This window comes from Notolabrus celidotus, chromosome 4 (assembly GCF_009762535.1).
Source record: "Notolabrus celidotus isolate fNotCel1 chromosome 4, fNotCel1.pri, whole genome shotgun sequence".
NCBI lineage: Eukaryota > Metazoa > Chordata > Actinopteri > Labriformes > Labridae > Notolabrus > Notolabrus celidotus.
The window spans coordinates 5,504,629-5,526,075 of record NC_048275.1 but is presented as its reverse complement, the minus strand read 5'-3'; the positions used below and the strand labels follow the sequence as shown (position 1 = coordinate 5,526,075).

The window sequence follows — 21,447 nt, the reverse complement described above, 5'->3', positions numbered from 1 at the left end:
TAAATACATAAATAAATAATAAAGTTAACTAAGAAAAAATAGATATGGTGTATATGTAAATTATACAATATTACTCATAATTGAAAGGACAAATTAGGTCAAACAACTTTTCCACTTTGTTGTTTTTGAAATACTGAAGTTGTATTTTAGTTCCAATCCGGCTGAAATATGATTTTTTATTTTTACAAAAAAAAAAACATTTTAAAGCTGCTGTGAGGAAGTTTTGTTTTGTATCGATTCTGGCACCCCCTTGTGGACAAAGTGATACCTCTTATCTCTTGTCCTAAACATGCAAAAGCAGTGTTTTCAACAAAAAACTCATCCTGTTGTTTCTTTAACAGTCAACTTTATGAGGCAATGTGATTATTTTCCATGAAAACAGTCAAATAAAGGCTGTTTCTGAAGAAGTCCATCATCTGGTCTGACACCTACCCCCTCAGGGCGGTTTCAGGCATTAAAAATGACAGCAGAGAAGGTGTCAGTGTTGTTGCTGATGCTCTCGTTTGCTATTGAAGGTCATAAAGAGGCATCAGTATCATTTTCAGTCTGTTTCTCAGCCAGTTCAAAACTCCTCACAGGGCCTTTAAGAGTTGAAGTTCTAACATCATGCTTAGAACCCTTTGTCTAATGAACTTTTCACAGTTTAAATATATATACTGCACCATAGATAATGTTTACTGCATGATGATTATATAGTGCCTGTTAGATAATGTACATTGCACAGCAGGTAGTGTATGAAATGCTGTTAGATAATGTTCACTGTGCAGTAGATGATGATTGTGGCTCAGTATGTTCTCTACTTTTCACAGCAAATGTTTATTTAATATTATTTATGTGTTAATGTTGAATTAAAGAAACCCTGCGGCAGTAGAAACATGACAGAATGAGAAGTCAGGATCAGTTATTAGACGTCTTGTTTCCTTCTCTGTGTGTGAAATCATTGACCGGCCTCTATCTTCCTGCGTTCAGGTGATGCAACACCCGACAGACGGAGGACAGATCCTGGGTCTCCATAGCAACGTGAAGGAGGCACCGGTGCGTGTGGCGGAGATCAGCGTGTACTCTCTGTCCAGCCAGCCCATCGACCACGAGGACGGCAGCGGGCAGGCCGGACGCAAGACCAAAACCTCAGGTGGGCACAGCCAATCTTTGGGTTAGTTGAACATACCTCACCCCCCTCTGCCTCAGCCTGTGTGTGCTATTTCAGCCTCCAGCGTGCCCAGGCCTGCTCCCCCCCCCCCTCCCTCCGTCCACACGGCTCCAATTACAGAGCGCAGAACCAGCTCCATTAATCCCAAACTAAGCTTTCTATTCAGATTCTAAAGGAGAATGTAGAGTCTGCAGGGAAGGGTCTGGATTTAAGTCTGAGAAGTGTTCTGAGTTCTGTTGGTAGTTAAGAAGCATTAACCAATCAGGAGAGCAACAGCAGGAGGAACACAGTTTTGCTTTCAGATTCAAACACAAGGTCCAGTTTTGAATCTGGACTGTAAACAATGCAGTACGCAGGAAAGGAAGTCTTGCCTAGATGTCATTTAGATCTAACATGGGACTTCCACCAGATCTGTGTCCGGTCCGTCTCCGATCCGCTGCGGTCCGGCTCCATGCTCTCTTGATGGAGCATGACCTCCGGACAGCTGGAGTCATGTGACCGAGGTTTTCCCGTGGTAATCCCTGGATCAAGGATTCTCCTCCTCCTCCTCTCCTCATCCATGTTGTCTTTCTTGTCCTCTGAAAACCTCTGACCTGTTGACTCCAGGCCTGGCTCCGCTCATCATGACAGTTTGTTGTTGTAGTTAAGTGAAATACGATCTGGTGATAACACAGAGTGTTTTATTCTGAAAATCAACCGGATGTTTTCATTTTGTTTTGGTGAAACCTGACTTCCTGTCCCGCTCCATCTGCTCTGTTGAGATTGATGCGTCGTGCTCCGGCGTACGGCAAAAATAGAAGTCTTGTGTATCTGATCCGGAGGACTCCGACGCAGCCGGAACGCAACGGAGCGGATCCAGTGGAAGTTAACACATTGACTGGAATAGAAACCAGATCCGGCGCTGTGACGGACCGGACACGGATCTGCTGGAATTTGGCCATAAATCAGCACCCCTTAAAGTTCCCGTCACACTCAGAGGAATGTATCCTCCTCAGACGTCAGCAGATGGACTCAGGGATTAATCTCAAACCGACCTGTGGCTCCGCTCAGCTATGGTTGTAATGTTGATGTGAGAGTCGAACAGATTTAGGATCTGTTACTTTACACCGGTCTAAATCTGGACGGGGAGGGTTAGTGGGCCTCCATCCTGCTCCGCTGATCCCTCTCTGCTCTGGATGTTATTAAGGACTGGCCTCAAACATAACAGATGAGCTCACGGCCCGAGTATTAAAGCAGTGTCACTCCCAGGGAAGAAAAGATGTTTATGCTTCTCCTTCTCTGCGCTGAACCCCCGAATAACGTCCGTCCTGACGCAGAACACAGGGACAGGATGTTCCTCAGGAAGTCTGAAGTGCATCTCCCGTCCTCCATCACCTGATCTGTCCTCAGTCAAACACTCAGCTCAATCTGTCTCTGCAGGAATGTGTCTGCAGTCAGATAAAGAAGGAGCTCCACGCTCTCATTTGCATACACTTTCATTACATTTCAGAAAGCACATTCAGCGTTTCATCATGTGAGCGGTAAATGTTTTCATTAGCGTATATTTTATTCATGATTCTCCTCCAGCCGTCAGAACGAGTCATTACGTCTGAGGAGTGAGGAATGAGAGTCAGACAAAGTTTCCTTTAAACTCAGCCTGAAAACTGTAAACAATAAACCGAAGCTTTAAACACAACAATAGAAAGATGCTGTTTTATATATTTAACAGAGTCTCCCTCTGAGGTGAGCGAGGAGCCTCTAATGAAGCTGCAGAGTTTATATTCAGTTATGCAGGATTTATTTCACTCAGATAAAAAAACGCTTCCTTTGAGGATTCCTCATTCCGGAGAACATTTCAGCGGCAGTGACCTTGGAGGGCTGCTCGCCTCTCTTTTTAAAACTTTATTTCCTCTCCTCTCGGCTTCGGCTGCAGAGCGCTGTCAGATACTCAGAAATATAACGCCTCTGGGGAAGTCTGCGAGTTTCCTTTCACAGTCCAAGTACCGAGAACAGGAATGAGTCTTTAGTCCAAAACAGAGAAGACAAATGACGTGACAACTCTGATTTAAAGGGAGCGCAGGAGACGGGAGGTAATACTGAGTGTTAGTGATTAAATAAGGAGATGCTTTCCTTTGTTCTGTCCCCGTATAAACCCTGTTTCTCACACTTTGAGATTTTTTAATACATTTTTTATTTATTTATTTATTTATTTATTTATTTATATGTTTATATATTTATTTATTTATTTATTCATTTATTTATTTATTCCTTTTTTATTATTATTATTATTATTATTATTATTATTTATTTTAATTTATTTTTTTAATTTTTAATTTAATTTATTTATTTTAATTTTTATTTTAAAATATTTTTGGGGCTTTTACACCTTTCTTTTATAGAGTAGAGGACAGTGGATAGTGTAGGAAACTGGGAGAGAGTGAGGGCATGACATGCAGGAAAGAGGATGCAGGCTGGATTCAAGCCGAGGCCACCCGCTACATGGGCGCGCAACTTAACCATTCGGCTAAGTCCGTGCCATTGAGGAGATTTATTAATGTGAAATTCTCTCTTCTGAATCTGCTCACATGTTTTTTCCCCAGGACTTGAGTTACTGCAGTTTCATGACTCTCTCTGTGTTTGTTTTCTCTTCCTCTGTCGACCTCAGATCGCTCCCCGGACATGGACAACTACTCCGAGGAGGACGACGACAGCTACTCATCGGAGCAGGAAGCCAGCGATGACGCCGTCCACGGACAGGTCAGCGCCAGAACATGATAAAGAGTAGACAAATCTGAACAACATGAAGGAACATTAGCAGGAAAAATCAATCAATCATTTATTGAAATAACACCGAGTCATAATAAAAGATATCTCAGGACGAGAAGAGCAGGTCTGCACCGTGCTCGCACCCTGAGGAAGTTTCCTTTAGCTGGAAGAAACCTTTGGTAGGACCAGACTCACTGCTGCCTCAGCTGGACCTGCTGATAAAGTGGGATAGAGTTGTCATGCTTCAAATGATACACCTCTATTCTCTAGTGTAAAGAAAAACCAAAGCTGATGGAAAGTAAAGACAGATTTACTGTCATGATTTAACCCGAAGATACAGTGAGCGGAAGAGAGGTTGGCGACAGAGGAGAGGGACAGCGATGCCACCATATCCATTTCATCGGTCTTAACTCACAGACTGTTGACAGGGTTAGATTCACACAGAACAAAAGCTGATGTCCATAAAATGTCCAAAACAGGAACACAGACACAAACTCTTCTGGATGGGAGAGGATCATTTAGATCAATATCTTATTTTGGAAATCGCAGGAAATCCAGTTTTTTATGTCTTATATTAATATTTACTGGAGGAGAAATGTTTATGTGTGATCAGCGACTTCTTCTGCACCAGCACTAAGTGAAGGACAGTATTTAAAAACAAGAATATGAGCTCATCTTGGTGCTCAGGAGTTCAGGTTTTGCCCCCAGGGTGTTTGGACAGGTGTCTGCATTGTTGAATTTGACTGCCATCATGCAGAACTCTGAAAATCTGGAATTGTGACTGTATGGATATGAAGTTGGTTGATTGATTGTCAAAGGAATATGATTGTAAAATCAATGATGTTTTATAGAGCAGCAGTTTTTGGTTTTGTTAGATTCCTTACATTAAGCTCTCACATGTTTAGAATTTAAATTCACTTTGTTATGAATATTTCATCTCAGTCATCCATCCTCTCTTTCTCCCAGGATCTTTATGACGAAGACGACGAGGTGAGGAAGCCGAAGAAGCCTCGGAGGAAAATGATCCGGACCACCTCCATGACCAGGGTGAGTTTCCTTCCTGCCAATCATTGACGGAGAGAAAAGCTCCGGACGTGTGTTTGCCGTGGTCCGAGCTCTTAAGGCCGAGCACACACTGTGCTGCGTTTGTTTGAGCCATTAGTGCGATGTGGATGAGCATGTAAATGAACACAGTGGGCTCACTGGACTGACTCTAATGGTCTTTACATGGAGTGGCTGTGAATGAGTAATCCAGCAGACGCTAACTGGGAGCGCTGATAAGCTGGAGCCCAGCTGTCATGAATATTTAATCACCTCGTTCGTTTCCTCCTCTGAGCGCTCTTTTCCTCGTGGTCCTGTTTTTTATAATTAAAGTGTGTTCAGAACCAGAGAGAGTCCTCACCTGAGAGGTAACCTCCAGGGATCTGTCCTTCAGCTAGTCACAGATTCATGGAAACAAAACTAAAAACATTAAACAGAAAACATGAGGATCTGTGACCTGTTCCGTTCCATTCTATTCTACATTAATCTGTTCCATTCATTTCTATTCTGCTTTGATCTATTCCGTTCCATTCTATTCTCCTTTGATCTGTTAATTCTATTCTATTCTTCTTTGATATGTTCCATTCTATTCTCCTTTGATCTGTTAATTCTATTCTATTCTTCTTTGATATGTTCCATTCTATTCTGCTTTGATCTGTTCCGTTCCATACTATTCTCCTTTGATCTGCTCCATTCCGTTCAATTCTCCTTTGATCTGTTCCATTCCATTCTATTCTCCTTTGATCTGCTCCATTCCATTCTATTCTCCTTTGATCTGCTCCATTCCATTCTATTCTCCTTTGATCTGCTCCATTCCGTTCAATTCTCCTTTGATCTGCTTCATTCCGTTCTATTCTCCTTTGATCTGTTCCATTCCATTCTATTCTCCTTGGATCTGCTCCATTCCATTCTATTCTCCTTTGATCTGTTCTGTTCCATTCTATTCTCCTTGGATCTGTTCTGTTCCATTCTATTCTCCTTTGATCTGTTCTGTTCCATTCTATTCTCCTTGGATCTGTTCCATTCCATTCTATTCTCCTTTGATCTGTTCTGTTCCATTCTATTCTGCTTTGATCTGTTCTGTTCCATTCCATTCTATTCTCCTTGGATCTGTTCCGTTCCATTCTATTCTCCTTGGATCTGTTCCATTCCGTTCTATTCTCCTTTGATCTGTTCCATTCCATTCTATTCTCCTTTGATCTGTTCTGTTCCATTCCATTCTATTCTCCTTGGATCTGTTCCGTTCCATTCTATTCTCCTTTGATCTGTTCCGTTCCGTTCCGTTCTATTCTTCTTTGATCTGTTCTGTTCCATTCTATTCTATTCTCTTTTGATCTGTTCCATTCCATTCTATTCTCCTTTGATCTGTTCTGTTCCATTCCATTCTACTCTCCTAGGATCTGTTCCGTTCCATTCTATTCTCCTTGGATCTGTTCCATTCCGTTCTATTCTCCATTGATCTGTTCCATTCCATTCTATTCTCCTTTGATCTGTTCTGTTCCATTCCATTCTATTCTCCTTTGATCTGTTCTGTTCCATTCTATTCTCCTTTGATCTGTTCCGTTCCATTCTATTTGCCTGGCTCTGGTGTCACTTTTGTTATTTTGCTTTGATCAGTTGGAAGCATTCCATTCCATTCTGTTTTGATCCATCCTGTTTTGTTCTGTTCTAACATTTTTACCACAGTGTCAACAGGCAGAGGGGGAATGTGACAGACACCTTTGTTAAAATATTTTCCTCATATGTTGTTGTCTGAAGCCTGAATAAGAAGGTTCTTCCTCCCTTTATTAGTATGTTTTAGATGATATCACAGAGTGGTCTGTGGATGAAGCTGACTGGTTGAAGGTGTTTTTTTGATTGAAGGTGTTTTTTTGTTTGAAGGTGTTTTTTTGATTTGTTCCTTCTCTGTTTTTTCTATTTCAGCAACCGAACTTTAAGCAGAAGTTTGTGGCGTTGCTGAAGAGGTTCAAGGTGACGGACGAGGTGAGTGAGAGTCGATGTGTTTATGTTTGTTTTGACTGACAGACGGAAAAGAGGTCAAACTCAAACACCTGGAAATATATCTCCGACCGTCTGTCATAAAGCTTTCATACGTCAGCCCTCAGATATTAAAGCGCCCTCAGGTCAGCGTGAAATAATCCCAGCTCACGGCTCCATCTGATGGAGGAGAATCAGCAAGTCCAACATCCCCACGCCGCTCATGAGTGTGTGACTCACACATTTCCATATCGTGTTCAGAATCCATTAAGCACTTCTCTCTAACACGCTGATGATAGACGCTCCTGTTTCTGTTTGTATTATTTACTGATGCTTCTTCTATACGGCGCCTCGTAATCAGGTCATCAGCCGGAAGCCGAGGTCCCCTACAGAGGATTTCCATTAGCACATAATCCATCAGGCCTCTGTGATAATAATTATTACCACTCTACTGTGAAATACATATTATCATCTCCTCTCCATCAGTCTGACGTCAAACATCCGAACATGACGGGAGGAAGATGTTACACACAGAGAGAGAGTAGATCACGCCTGCAGAGCTCCTGCTTCACCTCACCTCTGTTTCTCTGGACGCTCAGGTGTCCCAGTGATCTGTTATCACACTCCCGGCTGTAATCCTTATTTCCTGGTGGCCGGGCGGTGTGCAGGGCCACAGCTCTATAAATACAGATCCACGAAGAGGAGGAGGAGGAGGAGGAGGAGGAGGAGTGGGGACAGCCTGTGTTTATCTGCTCCCTGCCAGCTCCTGCACTTATGGAGTGGCATTAATCACCTGATTAGTCCACAGGCTGCCTGTGTGCAGCTCCTATGATATACGTCCCCGCTGTGCAGCAAGCAGATCAAGGCTCAGGACCTCAGCTCTCCTCCAGCACTCACTTACCTTTTAATTGGCCTGCTTAGAACCGAGGCAGAGACGTATTTATCGACATATTTATAGCTCAGACCTCCTCGTTTCATCGTTCTCCATCAGCCGGCTCTGAATGTGATCAGCTAATGCACACACACACGTTAATCCACCAACACAATCACACAATCCCTGATTATTGAGTCCTGACGTGTCCGTGATGTGTCGATCCTGCACCCCCTAGGTCCTGGACTCTGACCCCGTAGACCAGACGCAGGAGGTGGAGGAGGATCTGGACTTACTCTACGACAGTCTGGAGGTCTACAACCAGAGCGACAGCGGGCCGGAGATGGAGGACAACGAGAGCGTCCTTAGCACGCCCAAACCCAAACTAAAGTACGTCCACGCCGCAGCTCTGAGTTCAACCATCACAGGGATCACATCTTCTGTTTGTGTTGTTTTTAATATTTCATAAACGTGCATCTTTACTCCCTTCATTCTGACTTTTAAAACCTGCTGACAGATATCAAAGAAAAAGAGCGTCCTCTCTTTTGTTGGACTCTAACGGATGGAGTAAGGACGTTTCTCTCTTGTTGTTATTTCTCTCTAATCCGTGCCTGTGCTCTGTTTCCAGGCCGTTTTTCGAGGGGATGTCTCACTCCAGCTCTCAGACGGAGATTGGAAGCATACACAGCCAAAAAAGCGCGCAGAGGGAGCTGTCATGTCCTGTAAGTTGATCCCCAAGCGCTGGTCCCCGTCTGCTGCCTCTCAGCCCCTCTGTTTACCCGCAGACTTCTTCCTGGCAGCTGCTGGAGAGCGTCTTTTTGTAAACACTGTTATGTAAAGGAATCGCCCCTGGGCTCTGTTTGAATGTCTGGCAGTCCTCCCTGCTTTTTGTGGTTCAGGGATCCCCGAGGACCACGACACAACAGGCGAGAAATCCTGAGCATGAGTGCAATGCATACCACCAGCTCCCCTCCCTCCTCCTCCCCCCTGCAGGCCTCACCCCACTCACCCCTGAACCCCCGCTCGTATTTATAGAGAGCAACACACAGCGACCCCTGAACCGCCATCAACACACTCAAATATGCTCCCATGCTCACACAGATGAGGGGACGGAGCAACTCCTGAACTCCCACTCAGAGATTTATAGAGCAGAGGAAACAACAAGGCCAGAGAGAGAGAGAAAGAGATTTGTTTATAAATATCTGAGAATCCATTTCAGTCTGTAATAAAACAGCTCGCAGTGTCTCAGCCGGCTTCGCCTCCATGCTGCTCAATAACTGTCTGCAGTGGAACTTGATAAACACGTCCTGCGGGCGGATCGGAAAGTCTCTGATCTAATATTAAAGTGAAATAAAGTAGATGTTACGAGATGCACTCTTAGTCAGGGAGCTGGTTAGTGTGTCCGTGTTCTTTCTTCAGCTGAAGTGAAATGAACAGACGGATTGAGACGGTGAGATTCTCACTGTCATGGTCTGCAGAGAAGTTTTCTTACCTGCATGTGGAAACACAAACTGTCAGCAGGACTGTTGGGACCGGTCTAATTCCTGGTAGACTGGTCCCACTTTTCAGGGTTTTTTCAGTTTCCACTCTCACCTTGATTTCATGCACCCCATGCACAGAGGCTGTAGTCCTCTTTTGCAGCTATATTATTAATGATAGACTCACAAAAGCAGCATATTTTGTTGAAATTTGAGAAAACACTTCCAAGCATTAGTCGTGTTTAGCTATTTGAGCTGTTCTTGTTTTAATTTGTTCATTGCAAACAGATGAAAGTTTGTACATTTTGCAGATAAATCTTGTTTGCAATGGGGGATGAATAATTTTGAGTGCAGCTGTGTATTTAGATTCCTAACTTGAATGGTTTTTGTGATCGCCTCTTGAGATTTGATCAACAACCTCCACATGTGAAACACCAAAACAAGCTCCAAAAGTCGGGATGTGAAGGAATGAGAGTGGATGAGATTAACTCGGGGCGGGACAAAGACTATAGGTGTCGACTGATAATCACCATTTCAACATATTGGAAATGCTGAACTCAACCTAACTTCTGTGGAGCAAGTGTGAGGTAAAGAGGCGGGCTTTGAGCCTCCTCACTAACAGCTACAGTGTTCCCGCCTGTCAATCAAGTCAGCCACGCCCTTATTTGGGCAAAACATTTAATGTAGTATCTTAAAGGTGACATATCATGCAAAATCGACTTTTTAATGGTTCTCTACCTGAAATATGTGTCCCTGTCTACAAACCCCCCGAGAATGAAAAAAATCCATTCTGCCCCTGTTCTGATTTCTCCACCTTTCTGTAAATGTGTGTGAAACGAGCCGTTTCAGACTTCCGTGTTTTTGTTACGTAACAACAATATCCGGTCTGTCACGGAGTCAGAGCTCGGAGCTTGTTCAGCCCATAGACTGTATAAAATAATACTGAATCCCTCCCTCCGTTTTTCATTACCTGCACACATGTGTGCTAACAAGGAGCTTAGGAGGGAGGCATGCTAGTTGTAGGCTGTCTTAATAAACACAAAGGTCGGTTTTACTCCCCACGTCTGCAGATTTGAAGATCTAGTGGATGATTTTTATTTATCATGGATAAGTGCTAGCGCTAGTTAGCATAGCTACATAGCTACATGTTCGTAGCTGTGTACCAAGACACACGTCGACATACTGATAAATAAAACAACAAGAAACACTAAATCTGTGACCAATCCTTCAGAAAGGTCCTGCTACAGGCGCCTCTCCGTGAGGATCAGATTCTGGATCAGATTCAGAGGGTTGAAGTAACGTGATCTCTGAGCAGCCGTGTATATTCATCCAACATGTAAACATTAGATCAACGTGCCGGAGAGCCGAGGCACATCCACTTCCTGAGGGGGCGTGGTCAGAGAGAAAACAGAGTGTTCTGAGGAGGACTGAAGAAGAGGGCTTTTCAGGCAGACCAAAATCTGATTTCAAAGTGTTTTTTTTAGCATAAACTTTAAAGACATGTTTTGGGGACCTCTTAGACCAATATATATTGATGAAAAAAGTGTGATATGTCACCTTTAAAAATGATGAGTTATTAAAAATTCACTCCACTGACATCATTTTGGAACCAGGCTGTAAATATCTTTATTTCAGCTTTTTGAATAGGAGTGTGGTTTCTGGAGCCTCTAGTGGACAATCGAGGAACTGCAGTTTTCAACACCTCTGCATTGGCTTCATGTCTCACAGCTGGAAGTTACCTTTGGGTCAACCTCTAAGTTATTGTTGTCCTGACACATATACAAGTTTTGATTTCACTTCCAATTAAACGCACAGCTTCACTTCTTCATGACTCCTCACGCTCCTCAGGTCATAACATCCCCTGATTAATCACGATATTGATATTGAGAGTATGTATCAGGTATAGTATCGGTGTGAACTCTCATGTAATCTGTGATCAGATGTCAGGTTGTAAAGTTAATTGCAGCGTGCACAGAGAGTCTAAGTCCTCATACGGTGACCTAGATTAGCTCTGAGCAGTAAACACAACATGTTAGAGATGAAGTGTGGACGCTGTTTTCATATAAAGGTGTAAACTCAGCTGGTTGCACTGGAAGCCTGCAGGTTATATCCTTATCAGACGTTAATCAGTCAGAACTGAGACTGCAGCAGACGTGACTCCCTCCTTTTACATGTTTTAATGTGTGTGTTTGTGTGTTTTCTTGCAGACCGGAGACTTCCTGACAGTGGACAGATGTAAAGTACAAGGAGCTCGATATCAGGACGACAGCAACACAGACGCCACAGTCGGGGTACGTCTCTTTTGTTTGCGCAGAAACAGTCTAACACTCGACGTCTCCTCCAAACCGAGCGCCCCTTGAGATTCTCTGAGTGTTCTTGTTTGGCTCCACTCGAGCGCCCTCTCCTCCCGTGGGTCTGACTTGTTTTCTAAGAAGAAGTGAAAAGGAAGAGAGCGTGTGAGAGCAGAGGCACAGCACAGTCATCCATTATAGATCCTGCAGATTCGGCCCCCTGCTGTTTGAAGTGAGACTGATGAGGATGGAGGAGCAGAGTGTTTGTTGTTGTTGTTGTCGTCGTCTCGGTGCTGCCGGGGTCGGTCAGCCGCTCTGACCTTGTTGGTCTGACCCTGATTCCCCCTCTGAGCGACGGGCAGCTGGCTCTCTGCTCCGCTCCAGAAAACCACATCAAATGGAAACTCTAAAGTGCAGGAGCAGTGTTTCCTCGAGACCACGACTTTGTACCTCCTCTGTCATCCTTATTATCAACCTCTACTCATCTGTGCTCTCCTTCTTTTGGTTCAGGAGCCGGAGACGGACGAAAGCGGGCCGGGACAGGGGCCGGGGGAGGTGAGCAGCTGGGATGTCAGCACTGAGCGGGTGACCAGCACTGTTGGCAAGCTCTGCAAGACCGAGTCCCAGAACCACATGTCTCCCAGGTACTCTGCTGTTCACTACATCTGGAACATGCACACCACTGAGTTATGTCCTCATGTACACTGAGGCTGCAGGATGTCCCCTCTACTGTTAGAGACTTTATAAAACCAAGAAGGGGGCAGAGTTAGTTTTTAAATTCCCTTTTTATTGAGTCAGAGTCTCGTACACTCCTCCAACATTTTACCACCTCGATCATTTGCATGCCATCCTCTTCTCTCTCCTCCCTCATGTCTTCTGTCTTCCTCCAGCTGTCACATAAATAGAGTCATAAATGTCCCAAACAGTATCTAAAAACATAACCTCGAGTCCAAACATCAGCGTCCATCCGTCCTGCAGCCTCTATGGGATGCATTATGTGTCTCATCTGCTCGGTGAATCTGGCGGTGTTATAAACCAGCACAGGGACGAGGTGTTGCTGAAAAGGTAATTTGATGCTCAAAAAGCGGCCGTGCATATCTGAACACCTGCTCTGATGCATCCGGGCAGTGTGTCCGTGACAGTCGATCGCGTTTCGTGCACATGTTCAGACCCGGTTCACTGTGATGTTGGTGCTTGTAGAGTCATAACGGACGGTCTGTTTCTCTGAAGTTTTGTTAAACTCTGCTCCATGTTTGGGTGTCCTCTGCAGTAAAGTGGAGAACAGGCTGCCGAGACGTCCTCGCAGCACCTCCATGAAAGACAGACAGAACTCCAAGGCCCAGAGCGACAGGACCAGCAGCATGGAGAGCGAGTGCTCCCCAGACTCCCGGCTTATCGCGCAGGTAAACAAATCACAGGTGTGTTTCTCTCTGTGTGTGTTTTCAGTCCAGGAGGAAATGCTTCATTCTCTCTCTCCCTCTCTTCTTCTTATCTGTTTGAAGGTGCCCAGGAAGTCCGTGTACGACCAGCTGAACCAGATCCTCATCTCTGACGAGCGGCTCCCAGAGAGCATCATCCTCATCAACACCATGGAGTGGCAAGGACAGGTGTGTGTTTACCTGTGCATGACCAGTCCCACCTTCATCTCTAGTGGACACTGGAGGAACTGCAGCTTTTATTGCTCAATCTCAACTCATGACCTCATTGTGTGTACTCATGATCTCACAATGTGAACTCATGACCTCATTGTGTTTACTCATGACCTCACAATGTTAACTCATGACCTCATTGTGTTTACTCGTGACCTCACAATCTCAACTCATGACCTCATTGTGTGTTCTCATGACCTCACAATGTTAACTCATGACCTCATTGTGTTTACTCATGACCTCATTGTGTTTACTCATGACCTCACAATGTTAACTCATGACCTCACAATGTTAACTCATGACCTCATTGTGTTAACTCATGACCTCACAATGTTAACTCATGACCTCACAATGTTAACTCATGACCTCACAATGTTAACTCATGACCTCATTGTGTTAACTCATGACCTCACAATGTTAACTCATGACCTCACAATGTTAACTCATGACCTCACAATGTTAACTCATGACCTCATTTTGTTAAATCATGACCTCATCGTGTTTACTCATGACCCAATCATGTTCACTCATGACCTGCTCGTGTTTACTCATGACCTCATCGTGTTTACTCATGACCTCATTGTGTTAACTCATGATGTCATCTCGTTAACTCATGACCTCATCTTGTTAACTCATGACCTCATCTTGTTAACTCATGACCTCATCTTGTTAACTCATGACCTCATCATTGTGTTTTCTCATGACATCACCCTGATCACTCATGACCTCACTGTGTTTACTTATGACCTCATTGTGTTAACTCATGACCTCATCTCGTTAACTCATGACCTCATCTTGTTTACTCATGACCTCATCATTGTGTTTTCTCATGACATCACCGTGTTCACTCATGACCTCACTGTGTTAACTCATGACTTCATTGTGTTTACTTATGACCTCACTGTGTTAACTCATGACCTCATTGTGTTTACTTATGACCTCATTGTGTTAACTCATGACGTCATCTCGTTAACTCATGACCTCACTGTGTTAACTCATGACCTCACAGTGTTTAACCATGACCTCATCATTATGTCCTCTTGTGTGGGTATCTGTGCAGTATGTTGCCGAGCTGCTCCATGAACAGGCCCAGCCCATCGTGTCCACCTGCTCTGCTGCTGATGTTCAGGCTGCCTTCAACACCATCGTCACTCGCATCCAGAGATTGTGAGTCGCATACAAACACACAAACACACACACACACACACACACACACACACACACACACACACACGCACACGACTGTTTGAGTGAGTCTCGTTCTTATCTCAGGGCAGTTCTTTGCAGACTGTGCGTGTGTGCGTTGGCTCGCTGCCAGAGAACTTAAGGAAACCACTGCTCGCTGTAGTAAAGTGCTCTCTCTCTCTCTCTCTCTCTCTCTGTCTCTCTCTCTCTCTGTGTCTCTCTCTCTCTCTCTGTGTCTCTCTCTCTCTCTCTCTCTCTCTCTCTGATGCTCTGCCCTCCTCCCTCTGTCTTGGATCAGTTTGCTCAGCCACCGTCTCCTCAGGAGGTCATGTCAGTGGGAGATGGAGCTGCCTCAGTCTGCTGCCTCTGTTTAACCTGTCTCCTCTCTGATCCAGCCAAACTGTCGCTCTTCCTCTCTGCACACCTGCTCCCTCACTCCACCTGTTTACTGCAGCTGATGCCATGTCATGAAAAGCCACACACCTCTCTGATGCTCACATTTAGGGCTTCTGCTGCGTCAACCGGCTGCAGGGGTTTCCTTGAAGCACAAAACCTGCTTTCAAACCGGTCCCTCCAGGGATGTAACGCTGCCTCACGAGACAAGCTAGAGATAAAAGACGATTCAAATCAGTGAGATGAGAATGTAATCTAAAACAGCAGAGAGCGCTATCTGCCTCTGACTTGTCTCGTTAGACATCTCTTCTGTCTGTAGCTGAATAGAGGCGTACAGAGAGGGAGGCAGCAGGGGAAGATTTTTACAGGTGAGGATGCACCACCAGAGTCTGATACCTGAGCGGCCCATAGAAGGAGTTTAGACTAACATTTAACTTCATGTGCTTTAACATCAAGAGAGAGAGAGAGAGAGAGAGAGAGAGAGAGAGGAGAGAGGAGAGAGAGAGAGAGAGAGAGAGAGAGAGAGAGAGAGAGACTATGCTATGCTAAAGGGAGAGTTTATGCATCTACGCACATGCATCATTTTTTTTAATCTTTCTTTTAGTTGTTTGTGATCTAAAGGAAGTACCTTTTTTGTCCCTCCAAAATAAAAGCACATTTGTTTTTACTAATGGGTATAAAGGGTATAAAGTATATTGCATATTTTATCTATTGGTGGAAAAATATTTACAAAAATCCTAGCACAATTTGACATAAAATATTAGATGATAATGCAATGATTTATTATTAATAATAATAATAATAATATGATAATATTTGAAGGAGAAAAAAAGGATGATGGTGATAATCAAAGTAATTAATTGTATTTATTAATTTAAATTTCACTTTAGTTATTTATTTTTTATATTTTCTTCAAACATTATTATTTAGATTAGTGTTGTTATGATGATTATAATGCATAAGAATTATGATTATTACTGTTTTATTATTGAATTATTTATAATATATGTTTTTGTTATTATTATCGATGTAGTTGTTATTAGTTGTATTATTTATTATTATTGTTATTATTTATAATATATATATATATTTTTTTTTTTTGTTATTATTATTTTTACACCCTCATTCTTTCTGCTCCTTTTGCCTTCCCATCCATATTTTTTTCCACCTTCACCTCCAGAGAACCCTCCAGAATGATTCCTCTGCTTCACATCCTCAATCACGTACACACATCATCATCAAACACATAAAATGCACAAAATGGAGCGACGCCTGCGAGCTAGTTCAGGCAGACAACTTGAGCTGCAATGCCATACACGTCACATGTCCCACTCTCTTATCCATCATCCAATCCTGCCCTCTGCCTCTCAAATTGGCGGTCTATTTAAACTGGGAAAAAATCTCCCATCTCTCCCTCTGCCTGTCAACGACTCTGCTGCTGCATGCCATTGCTGATATTTTCTTCTTCCCCGCCGCCTCCCCAGCTTCCACCTGCAGGCTCCGGGGGTGTTTAGTATGTTTTGCTCATCACTCCTCAAAGTCTGCATGTAAACTTATCTGCAGGGAGTGATGAGGCCGGAGCCTGGGCGCCAAACATGAATATGTATTTGCTGCTACAATAAACAATTTAAACGTGAGTTGTCTGACTGAACTAACATCATGTTAACATACCACACAAATTGAACCACCTACTTACACCTATATAGGGTATAAAGTAACCTCAGGGTGAGGAGGTAAAAATAAAAACTAAAACTTCCTCACACCTTTAATAAGATCATTATTTTGATCTCTTCATGGTGAATCGTGTGACGTGAGTTGCGTCTCTTTCTGTGAACCTTTTAATGATTTAATAAATCATTAAGCTGCACAGTCCTGAGGACAGATTCAGGTGTTGACTCCTTGACACGTTCACTCAGCCTCTTTCTAAACGTGACGTTGGTGAGCTGGTTTCCCTCTCTGTCATCGTGAGATCAGGATCTTGATGCTGCAGGATTATTCAGTTTCACTCGAGGCGTGCTGACACTCGCAGGTATCCGGCGTTAAAGATCAAACTCATGACCTCATTGTGTCCTGCGTGAAGGTGAAACCGGTTTGAAACCAGGAAAGCCCCGCTGTGATAAAATCTCTCCTTCAGCTGTGACTCACATCTGTCAGGATTTTAAACTTCCTCCTCATGACGCCTTCCTCTCTCTCCTGTTTTAACCCTTTCAGCTGTAACTGCAACGCACAGACGCCCCCGACCATGAAGGTGGCGGTGGCAGGAGACCAGAGTTACCTCAGCACCATCCTGAGGTTCTTTGTGGAGCAGCTCGCCAACAAGACGCCCGACTGGCTCAGCTACATCCGCTTCCTGGTGATCCCCATAGGTGAGACCACCCGGATGAGTTTCAGCTTCAGACTGAGAGGATTCATGTGATTGTTTTTTTAACGTGAAGCTCTTTAACGCTCCTCCTCAGGTTCTCATCCCCTGGCGAAGTACGTGGCCTCGTTCGACAGCAAGTTCAACAACATCTTCATGGACACGGCGTGGAGGGAGCTGTTCTGCAGGACGGAGCGGCCCGCCTCAGGTACGATCCACTAAAAGCAAGTGTGCGTGTCTAACGTTGAACCCGCCTGAGAGAAACGGGGTCAGAGTACGGGTCAGGGGCTGATGGATGGGAGGAAGAGGATTCCTCGGTCTGAAGGAGAACAGCTGCAGCCTGCCGGAGCACTGCAGAGAGATCCACATCACAAATCTGATGCTCTGCTGCTTCAGGACACCACGGCCCATCGGCTCCTACCCGCAAGATTTACACGTCTCTCTTCCATCTCTCCTCAACGAGACTTTATTCAAACAGTTCACACATTCAGTCCTCAGACAGGAAGCTGGCTTTAAGCCATACCGCAGGTTTCAGGTTGAATGAAGTCCTTTATTCCACTGCGGATTAAAAACACAATCAGGAGTAAAATAAACGAAGTCTTTTTTTATCTGTCTTTTTATATTTGATGTAACTCAGCAGTTTTTATTTTATCTCCTCAACTTTTAAAACAGGGTCATTGAGCTCAGCTTGTCGGAGCGTTATGGACCCGCTGCCCTGAGTCTCACTTCCCTTGTAATCTTAAATCAAAGACTCTTTTTAATCAAAGCAGCTCTCTAAAATCTTTATTTACTTCATATAACACCATAACTTTCTTTAAATGGACCCCCTCTAAAACGAGGTGGCACATCTCAAGGGGTTTATCCCAATAAAAATACATTTCTTTCAGTTACGACCTTGAAACAAGCTCCCTTTGAGCGCCATCTACTTCTGCTTCTGTTAATTTTCTCCAAAGATCTGTTTATTTGAATTTTCACACATTACATACAAAAGATAAACGTAAACAATTAAAGCAAGTGATGTTTTTTGTATAACACAATAAGTGAATGAATGAAAAGCAACCAATAATATTAAATGAGAATAATTTAAAATAAAAGATAAATAAATAGAAAGGAAATTAAAAAATGGTGAAACTACAATGAGATAAATAGGTTCATATTTTAAAAGTATTTCTGTGATGGTGATCATGAAGTCGTGTTTTTGCACAGCGTACATCAGGACATGGTCCTCACACACTCTGCTCCGGTGGCGTTTATGGTTATGTGGTCTGATGATTGATATAAAAGGTGTCTGGTCCTCTACAGATTATTCACTTAGCGCCCCCCACAGGCCTGGAGCTCTTTCGTTTGTGATGTCTGTCTTTGCACAGTTAGGGCCCGATCTACTAAAGGTTTGCGTGTATAAAAACACGTGCAAACTTGATAGCGCGCGCAAAGCTGACGTACTAACCGGGAGCACCGAGGATTGCGTCTGTCACATGAGCAAAATAGCACAGCATGAATATGCAGAATACATGTAGATCATCAGGACGCGCAAAATACTGGGAGGAGGAGATGCAAATGTAATCATTTAGCACACGCAATGTGATTTATCAAACCCTGAAGCAGATAGCGGGCGCTGTATTTGCGTCTATATTTAGCACGTTTGAAAGGCAGGTGCAAACTGGCACAGCGTTACGCCCACATGGCTGCGGTCACTGTAAAGCTCATCATAACATCGCTTTACAACATGCCCGCAAAAGCTGGGCTTACAAGCATTACTAAATGTTTTAGTCAATCAAACCAAGAGAACAAAATAATAATAATAAAACAACACAAATTCAAAGCAGTTCAGCACCACGGATAGCGACCGCATCATTCTGACACCCACTTTAACTTTGTCATATAATGAGAGCACAGTAGGTCACTGTATCAACAGATATAAAGTTTAGTCAAATTGGCACAGAGGCCCACATCTTCACATGCAAACACAAAATCAACATGAAGTTCTCAGCCTACTCACCACTGTTTGGACGAGCCTTAAGCTCCGCGGACTTGTCCACGATGCGCTGTATGTCCATTTTCTTTGATCTGTCATTCTCAATAGATAACACGACATGTCCACTCAGTCTCTCCTGTCCCATCGTGCTCATCAAGGGGTTTTAGTTAGTTTTAACTTGGAGAATGAGCGCTCACTGAGCTGTGCCAGGCAGCTCTGCGTAACTCCTCATCTCGTGCTTGCAGCAGTGTGTTGGGGTGAATTGCCTCAAACATGTTCCCAGTTCCATTTAAGCTGGTGAATCTTTGGGACAGTTGCTGGATGATGATATCAGGCATTAAAGACATTCACCCGAAAGTTGCTCCCTGGGACAGTGAGGCGACTGTCTGCATTCAAGTGACGCCTAACTTTTCTAGAGCAAGAGTGGCAGACTTAGCCTCATCAAATCGCTCTCTAAACTCCATCAAAACACTGATTGCGTTTTGGAGTAGAGTAGATGCGTTTATTTCATCGGCAGATCTTCTGTTTTTTCTCACAGCATTCACCTTTTCACAGATGGCCTCCCAAATCGTGTTTCTAACGCTGAGATGTCTCTGCTGGAGTTCACCGATGTGTTTATTTCCCTCCTCCACAAAGACCTCCAACTCCATAACTTCAAACTTCATTTATCGCTTAAGACCACTCTGCTCTCTCAAACTCTCCATGATGAGCCGATAGCACACGCAAAATCCTCATTAAAATAGGGCGGTCCGCACCACTTTTGCACTCGTTATCATTTGCGCACGCAGTCTTAGTAGATCACCCGCAACATGCCCAGAAATAACACGTGCAAAATTATTATTTGCACACGCAAATTAGCGCTCGTTACTTGGGATCTTAGTAGATCAGGCCCTGAGTGTTTTGACTTTCCATCATCTGTGTGTGTCAGTTGTTTCCAATTTTATAATCTGCAGACTTCTGCATGTTTTTATGGATTTGCATTGTTTGAACATGTTTCTCTTAATGAAGATCAGCAGGTCTTTGCAGATCGTCTGTCCTTATTGGCCACTGTTGTTTATTCCTTGAGCTTTAAACTCATTACTCAGGAGCATAGTCTGAGGAGTAGATTTACATCTAAATAACATTGTTCCTTTTTATTATTAACCCTTTCATTTCAGACTCCCTCATCATGTTAAATCTCTTCTTCCTGTTTCATGTGATGTTTCCTCTCTGCTCTCTCACTCTAACAGATGTTTTCTCAAACATCCATCTCACAGTTTCTATTTTCATCCCTTTCTTTAACGATCAACTGTTCCGCCTGAACACGTCTGATAATCTCCACCTTTACATTTCCTTCATTTACACCCGGAGGTGAAAGAGTCTCAGTCTCAGTCACACACACACACACACACACACACACACACACATGTTGAAGCTGTATAAAGCCCGCAGGCCGTCTCTCTGACACACACTTCATCTTGTGTGTCACATGGCTGACTTCACACATGTTTTAATGACCTTCCTCACTCTGCGCCGCTCCGTGGAAGGAAGATGATTAATGCACACTCCTCAGCGCTCATCTGTACGTGAAAATCAGCTGCTAGCTTCAGCTGTCGTGCAGCTCGTTAGTCTTTACTTTAAACAGGAGGGTGTGTTGTGTTGTTAACCGTCTTTCTCTCTTCAGATAACATCGATGTAGCAGGACGAGTGGTTCAGTACCTGGCCGGTGCCAACGTCTCCCACCAGTTCCCCATCTCAGAAGCCATGCTCACCTACAAACAGAAGAGGTAACGTGACTGAGATCACCTCATCCTGCACACGGCTCTGTGTCTCTGTGCTTTCTCTGTGCTCTCTGTTAGCATGTGGAGCTGCTTTTATTTAAAAGAATGAATCAGAAGACAAATGAAGCTAACAGGTGGCACAAAAGTATTTGCATGAGGCGAATGCTGAAGTGCATGTGCATGCTCACAGGCACAAATAAACATACAGGATACTGTAATGTGTGATGATGATGATGATGATGATGATGACGATCTAGGTTTCACTAGTTATCATCTGACGTTAGCATAGCTTTTAGGAGTGACGTGAGCAGTTAGCAATAAAAGACTTCCAGCCAAGACTTTATTTTCAGTCCAGTCAGAGGTGACCGTGACCCCAGTCTCAGTTTCACTGTAAACAGTTCCACAGAGGCTTCACTCTGGCTTCCTTCAGTGGTATGAACCTGAAACAGGAACTGATGTTCTTGTGATGTTCTTGTAATTAACGGGTCTTCAGTTTGCTGAAATAACAACATCATGATGCAGATTAGTCAAAAGTCAAAAGTCAAGCTTTGTCAGGTCTGTCCTCAAGAGGAG

At 43.8% G+C, this 21,447-nt stretch overlaps 1 protein-coding gene across 1 annotated transcript in view; it reads left to right on the top strand.

Annotated features, from left to right (window-relative positions):
* The window catches only part of zmp:0000000755 (phosphofurin acidic cluster sorting protein 2), a 94,049-nt gene that overhangs the window by 62,861 nt on the left and 9,741 nt on the right, over nt 1-21,447 (top strand). The window contains exons 5-18 of the mRNA XM_034681525.1: nt 970-1,132; nt 3,795-3,886; nt 4,862-4,942; nt 6,860-6,919; nt 8,023-8,174; nt 8,413-8,506; nt 11,470-11,553; nt 12,064-12,197; nt 12,824-12,956; nt 13,056-13,160; nt 14,263-14,369; nt 16,992-17,146; nt 17,237-17,347; nt 20,778-20,880. Of these exons, the coding sequence (XP_034537416.1) occupies nt 970-1,132; nt 3,795-3,886; nt 4,862-4,942; nt 6,860-6,919; nt 8,023-8,174; nt 8,413-8,506; nt 11,470-11,553; nt 12,064-12,197; nt 12,824-12,956; nt 13,056-13,160; nt 14,263-14,369; nt 16,992-17,146; nt 17,237-17,347; nt 20,778-20,880 (1,574 nt within the window). The remainder of the gene's footprint in view (nt 1-969; nt 1,133-3,794; nt 3,887-4,861; nt 4,943-6,859; nt 6,920-8,022; nt 8,175-8,412; nt 8,507-11,469; nt 11,554-12,063; nt 12,198-12,823; nt 12,957-13,055; nt 13,161-14,262; nt 14,370-16,991; nt 17,147-17,236; nt 17,348-20,777; nt 20,881-21,447) is intronic.